The sequence below is a fragment of the Poecilia latipinna genome, unplaced genomic scaffold (assembly GCF_001443285.1).
Source record: "Poecilia latipinna isolate Pla-1442-1.1 unplaced genomic scaffold, P_latipinna-1.0 Scaffold12, whole genome shotgun sequence".
Classification (NCBI taxonomy): Eukaryota; Metazoa; Chordata; class Actinopteri; order Cyprinodontiformes; family Poeciliidae; genus Poecilia; species Poecilia latipinna.
The window spans coordinates 685,560-692,652 of NW_015112628.1; the positions used below are offsets into that span (position 1 = coordinate 685,560).

The window sequence follows — 7,093 nt, forward strand, 5'->3', positions numbered from 1 at the left end:
GTTTTTGCTCTGCAGCGTCTGAAACAAAAGCATATCTGGTAAAGTTTCTCTGATACAGGAAAAATTACTCTGCCATTTTTTATATGGCGTCTTGGAAAAATATTAATTGTCCTTGAAGTCAGGCAAGTCACTTAGTACAAATACTAACTTGAATCTCTTGTTAGAATTTTTACCACCAAAAAGTAGTGCATAATTGCTAACTTGGATTTTCAAAAAAAAATTCTATTTGAATTTAACATTTTTAGTACTTGTTTTCTGATTTCTGATGCCCTGAAATCCTGTTAGAGAGGTGGTATTACTCGTTTTCCAAGCACATAGTGCCATTTTATAGCACAATCAAATAATTTTGACTTTGTAATTGAAGGTCTTGAAGTTGGGTCTCTGTCTCCTTAAGAAGCTCCTGCTCTTTCCAAAACTCCACCTTCAGGAAGTCATCACAACATGACTCCTCTATTAACCCTCTAACAACATTCTTACGCCTAGTCCAGCCAGGCGTTTTGCACAGCTGAACGGTTGCCATGGGAGATTAAAGGATTAAAGAATCACATTAACATTCCAGGTATGTTTTTGATAAAGGATTAACTCTATAACATGATGTAAAGCTCCAAAAAGTAGATTTTACATAATACTGCCCCTTTAAGGGGTAAAAATTAGCTGAGTATTTCTTTTTTAGCTCGTGTGTGAGCTAAAATCATGTGTGAAGATTGAAGGGAAACAATTTCACTTGTTGATGTACGCTATAACCTAACCCACAGAAGTGAAACAAACTGGTGATATTGTGATATTTATAATATGTACATAAACCTGGATATGGATGACATGAAGGGAGAAGTTGAAAAGGTTTCAACTGAAATTCATCTTGGAGATCTTTACAGTCCCAGATGGGATCAAGTGAAATGTGTCAGTCTTCTGTTTATGTTTTGGTGCAGTTTGTGGATTTACTTGATATTTAAAGTGCTAATCTGCTTCTGTTTCTGATCTTCATCATACGTACAGCAGCTCTCCTCTTCAGGGTCACAATTTCAAATAATCTCAGCTCGAAACGTGTCTGTTTTCTCTGTTTCTTTCCTTCCATCCCAGATGGATTGACTGTTGCATCAGCCTGTGTTTTCCTTTCTCTCTCTCTCTCTCTCTCTCTCCCTCTCTCTCTCTCTCTCTCTCTCTCTTCCCCTCCCTCTCTCCCTCTGAGTCTCCTGTCCATACCCAGAAATACCTTCCAAAGACGAGGTCAGCAACAACTCACGGCTTTGAGTGCATCAAGTTCTAGAGAATGTGGAATCTTCTCTGAGAGAGGACAGAGGAATGTCAGAATGTAAGTAAAACCAACAAAGAAGAACAAACCTTGAACTGTTCAAAAAAAGTGCTATATTCACACAACTTACTTGTTAAAAGTTGCATTTTCTTAATCTAGATGCAGGATTTGGAGTTCAGTCTTATATGTTCCTGCTCTTTTATTTCATTTTTTTTGTGTGTGTAAATGTAGCAATACATTCAGTAGAGCTGTCCAGTTTAAGATTTAAAGTCTAATGTTTTGATTTCCTCTGACTAATTCTTCCGCAGACATATGTAAGAACGCCAAGTGAATGAGATCAATGACTCCAAATGGAAGATTTAGAAAAAAACATTTTATTCTCTATCTGCCTTTTCAGGTTCGCAGCTCCTTGAGACGACGAGCGTCATGGAGGTCAAACTGAACCTTTGCTGCGTCTTCTTCATCCTGACGGCCGCCACCGTAAAGGCTCAAGTCAATCCAGGTAGAGACTCGTTCAGGTCGTTCATCTGCCAGCCAGAAGGCAGACCAGTCAGCTGCTGTTCATAAGATTATTCAAAAAATGAAAACATTGGCATGTTGTCCGGACCTTAAGGTGGGTGGGCTCAGAATACATGGTGTGTGTGTGTGTCTGAGTGTGTGTGCGTGTGTGTGGACTTTTACGTGCTACATATAGAGGACCACTGTCACCATTGAAGACATTTTCCAGGTCATCACTTGTTTTCTTGCAGTTCTACAGGTTGGGATTAGAGTTATGATGTGAATTATGTTTTGGTTAAAGTGTGTGTTAGGAATATACTAGTAATATTTTTTGGATTTGAATTTAACTCAACTGAATAGTTAGGGTTAAAAAAAATGTCTGGGTTAGGCATTTATCGTATCGTTTATCATTTAACACTTATCGTAATAAATTTCTCATCCCAATGAGAATTTTTGATTAATTGTTGTCACGATAAATTCCAGTCAATAATGTTTAAAAGCCCCGAAATCTGTTTGTAGTGTTGGGATTGTTCGTTTTATTACTTTCCTCCACTGTTTAGACATTAGGGGTGAGCATTTATTGTATTGGTTATCATATATCGCGACAAATTTCTTATCACGATAAGAATTTTGATTCATTGTTGTCACAATAAATTCCAGTTAATGAGGTTTAAAATGCTCCCAATTTGTTAAGATTGTTAGTTTTACAAATTTTTTCATTGAAGGCATCAATACATTTGAAAAAAAAAAAAAGTAGTATGCAGTTCTTTATCAACTTCTGTCTTAAAGAAATTCAGTCACAGCCACATGGTTGCCTCAAAGAAGAATTGATAAAAAGTTATCGCCACTTTTATCCTCATCACAAAATGTACTGCAAAATGTTTTGATAAAACTTTAAGTTCTTATTTTAAAAGCAGCTACTTAAATGAACAGAAGCCGATGCGAAGTTCTCTGTGCGGTAGCAGTACAAGGAAGTGTGTGTGTGAGTGTGAGTGCATGTGTGTGTGTGCGGTTTGCCCAGTGGTCAGGAGGCAAACATCCTCAGCACAGGCAGAGCTTTCAGGAGCAGGAGGCAGGGCGGGGAAGGCAGAAGGTTTGTTGGCGTAGTTCTGGCTAACATACACTCCTGCTCTCATTCTCCACATGTGACGAATCAGGTGCGTCCTTACATTTCAAGACTGTTCTTTTCTCTGCCTTCTTAAAGTTTTGCGGGCAACAGGGCAACAAGAAAACCTCGACCGGGGATAGGACTAATCAGGATACCCTTTCACCCCTTTGTCTGCTATATTTGGGATCAGATGCTTTCTCTAATACCTTGAGTTTTGTTTTCCTAAGATAATCTGGGCCGGCTTTCTAAGATTTTTTTTTTTGCTAAAAAAGTCATGAAAACCGAGGAAAGTGAAGAGCAGCCAGTTCAGCAGACACTCCCTTCTCGTTTTGCTTAGACTGGCACCCACACAGTGATGCCTCTGTTTGGCTTCAGGGGCCACGCAGGGCAGCAGGAAAAGGGGCAAGAGGGAGGAAGGCAGTCCAGTCCAATTAGTACTCAACTCCTGAGGTCCTGTAGAAATATATAAAAAGATGGGAGTAGGAGAGGGGGGAGGGAAATGGCAAGACACCTTGCAAAAGTATTCATGTCCGTTAAACTTTTCCATGTTTTGACACCAACACAAACTTCTGTGTGTTTTGAAGCCTTCATCAAGTTGGACAAGATGTTCACCGCTTTTGAAATCAAAACCTGAAAAGGTGTTTGTATCGAGCTTCCTCGGTTGGAACTTAAAGGGACAGTACTATTTAAAATCGACTATTTTGAGCCTCATGTTATAATGTTATTCGCTCATCAAAAACATACCTCGAGTGTTGCCTTGATTCTTTCATTCATAAGTGAGAAATCCCTTAATCTCCTGTGGCAACCAGGTGTGCAAAACACCTGGTTTGCACAACTTTGAGGACGAAACTCCTCCTCAGAACAACAGTTTCCAGGCTTCTGCATGACAGATCAGTCCTCCTCTGGAACTCCTCCACTCAGCTCCTTCAGACTAGCCAGGAGCAATTAGCAAACGGGAAGTATGAGCTGCCACTCAGTGAAAACGGTGTTAAATGGTTACTAGAGGAGGCATGTTGTGATGACTTCCTGAAGGCGGATATCGGTCAAGTCCAGCTTATTTGTGTAGCACATTTGAGCAACAAAGCAGTTCAAAGTGCTTCACATTATGAAAACATGACAGAATAATTAGTTATGAAATAAGCAAAAAACATTTCATTTTGCCAAATGTCATCATCAAGAATGATCATTAAATACAGATCAAATATATCAATTAATGTTCTGGTTACTATTCATCAATGGCAGCTCTGAACAGATGGGTTTGTAGCCCTGATTCAAAGGAAGTCAGCATTTCGGCAGGCTTGTAGTTTTCTGGAAGTTTGTTCGTTTGCCTCTCCATGTTTGGTTCTGGTTCTGGGGATGCAGAATCAGAACCAGAAGGTTCTTCCAGAGATTGAAGGTTGATACGACGATAGCAGATCTTTAATATGTTCAGTGACTTATAAACCTAACAGAGTATTTTACAGCAGCTGTCTTGTGTCTGGCTGTGTTTTCAGAAATGTGTCGCTATCCTCTGGGCATGACCAGTGGGCAGATCCAGGACGAGGACATCTCTGCTTCCAGTCAGTGGTCCGAGTCCACTGCCGCACGATTCGGAAGGCAACTTTAACTCCTGCTTTCCTTCCAACATCTCACTTCTGATCTATTTGAGAAACAAAATGTGACTGTAAACTCTCCTTTTTTTTTTTCTTTTTCACCCTCTGCTTCCCCAGACTGGACTTTGACACTGGTGATGGGGACGGGGCCTGGTGTCCCGACATCATGTCGGAACCGGGCGGCTTCAAGGAGTACCTCCAGGTGGATTTGCGCTCGCTGCACTTTATCACCCTCGTGGGCACCCAGGGTCGCCACGCCGACGGCATGGGGAACGAATTCGCCCAGAGGTACAGAATAAAGTACAGCCGGGACGGCAGCAGCTGGGTGGGCTGGCATGACAGGATGGGAAATCAGGTGCGTGTGCTTTCCGGACAACACTACTTCATAAATCTGAGTCAGTCAAGGCGACAACGTGCTGATTATTTTTAATTATATCTCTGGGGAACAATAGAAACAGACTAAGTATCTGTTTTAAAAGTTTAATAATAAAATAAAAAAAGCCAACAAATCTTTACAGTGATGAGCTGAAACTTAGTTTTACAAAATCCCGAGGCGTTTTCATTATTGTTGCAGCGATTGCAGTTTTTAGGCCAAGAACCGATCATTAAAAAGCTAGACCTGCTGATTCCAATTTTGGCCGAAACTAATTTATTTTGTTTGTTTTTTTTGTCTGAAAAGTTAAGTGCAACAACAGATTTGCCAAGTTGGCATCAACAATGTGACTATTGTTGCTCTTATTGTTAATGGTTGGCCAGTCACGATAACAAATTTACCTGGACGATAAATCACTCCAGAAGTTATTGCGATAAACGATAATGTTGTTTTGAGATAATTTTCAAGTAATGTAATGCTAGCAGCATAATAACGCAAGAACGCATTCTCAAAGATTAATAAACTATAAATTCTAACAAACATTTAACACTGGAACTGGAAGACATTTAAAATATATGAAATAAATAAACAAAACAACAGAAACAACAAATAAATTAATTATGAAGCCTCTGTAAGCATAACTGTCCTTCAAAAAACTGTCTAGTTGAGATCAAAACACCAAACTGAAGACTTCTGTCATCCAGTTTTTTAGAGAGAGACAAGCGATAAATCATTCAAACAAAAATTGAGTTTTTAAATTATCATATTAATTGATTTATTTGTTACTGTGACAGGTCTACTTATTGACTGATCTTCAGACCTTTGTATAGTTGGATAAGATCGGTTTCACATGTAGGTATCGTCTAAAATTGAGGAAATCTGGTCTGATTTATCCGGTGCGCCCCTCCTTTTGATGCAACACGATGCTGATCTTCTGCAGGAAACCACTGCCAACACAAGAACACAAGGATTTCTGAAACATCTAGGTCTCTCTGATGGCTATCAATCTGCTAATAAGTGCAGGACATTGATTTCAGCTGGACTCTTTCACAGCTTCACCCGTGATGATCACATAACTGCACTGAAAGTATCAACGGATCATTTTCTAGCATGGCAAAATGCAGTAAGAACAGGTATTTATAATGATGGGGCTGTCCGCTGTTGTTATATTAAAGACTTTTTAGCTAGCTTAAATAGATTAAACAAGGTTAAATAGTCTTACAACAAAACTTAACACCTATGATTAACATATTTAAGGCCAACTTACTTTAAAAAAATAATAATTTAAGATATTTCAAGCTCTTCAGGCTTTTTAAGACTTTTTAAGGATGTGCGGACACCCTGATGATTTCAGCGTAAATGTCATTAAGAATTACTGAACCTTTTCTTTTTAAATAAGATTTTGGGTGACTTTTTTCCTCATCATCTGGATTCTGTGTTAGGTTTGCCTCAGTCCACATCGGTTCCCGCTTCAATTAGTAAGTTGGATTTTCCAAGTCAGATGCAAAAAGAGACTCCATTTAATTTCGTCCGTCTCTGGGCAAAGCGAATGCAGCTGCATTTGAGGGTAAAGTTGGAGGGGCATCACAGGTGGAGACAGAGATAAGAAATCTGGCAGATTTTAACTCACTTCTAACTGCGACGCCCCATGCGGCCCTTCAGATCAGGGCAGAATTTTTACATTAAAATTCCAAATGGATCTACACATCAGACACACACTTTGCAGCAGCCTGAAAGCAAAATAAAATTGTTAAAGATGTTTTCCTCCATACCAGGAAGTGTACGAAAAAGAAATAGAAACTACATTATGTTCATGCTATGATTATGTTTATATACGTAAACATGTGGTGTACATCAATATTAGCATGTGTGGTTGAAATAGTTGCCCATCTTAAAGAATAGTAGTTTTTTCTGTCACAGATGTTTCAGATCATATAACAAATCTCAACATCAGACAAAGATGAGCTGAAAAAATCCTGAGAGGGGGTCTAAAGGTGGCTACAGCCCCATCTTGAAAAATGTTAAATAAAAAAGAATAAATAACTAAATTTATATAAAATGTGAATTATGCATTTCCTGAGCCGTGAATTCCTGTACATTTTTTCTGGTCTGGTCTGGCCATCCCACGCAAAGTTTTCGGAAGCGCCACTGATCCTACATGGAAAAGTAATTAGCTCCGCCCCCCAGGGCCGTGCAGAGACCACTGAAGGGGCAGGTGTTCAAAAAAAAAGGGCATATCTAACCGCATTCTAGGACAGAATATTAACAAA

General features: G+C 39.3%; 1 protein-coding gene across 3 annotated transcripts in view; it reads left to right on the top strand.

Moving 5' to 3' along the window:
• Nucleotides 1-1,145: 1,145 nt before the first annotated feature.
• ddr2b (discoidin domain receptor tyrosine kinase 2b) overlaps nucleotides 1,146-7,093 on the top strand; it is a 19,374-nt gene continuing 13,426 nt past the window's right edge. Inside the window, exons 1-4 of one of the 3 annotated variants that reach the window (XM_015030812.1) lie at nucleotides 1,146-1,312; nucleotides 1,650-1,754; nucleotides 4,352-4,454; nucleotides 4,568-4,805. In XM_015030812.1, coding sequence (XP_014886298.1) covers nucleotides 1,303-1,312; nucleotides 1,650-1,754; nucleotides 4,352-4,454; nucleotides 4,568-4,805 — 456 coding nt within the window. In that variant the 5' untranslated portion in view covers nucleotides 1,146-1,302. Of the gene's footprint in view, nucleotides 1,313-1,649; nucleotides 1,755-2,790; nucleotides 2,908-4,351; nucleotides 4,455-4,567; nucleotides 4,806-7,093 lie in introns of those variants that run through there. The other 2 variants (XM_015030821.1, XM_015030830.1) reach the window with 2 other exon arrangements.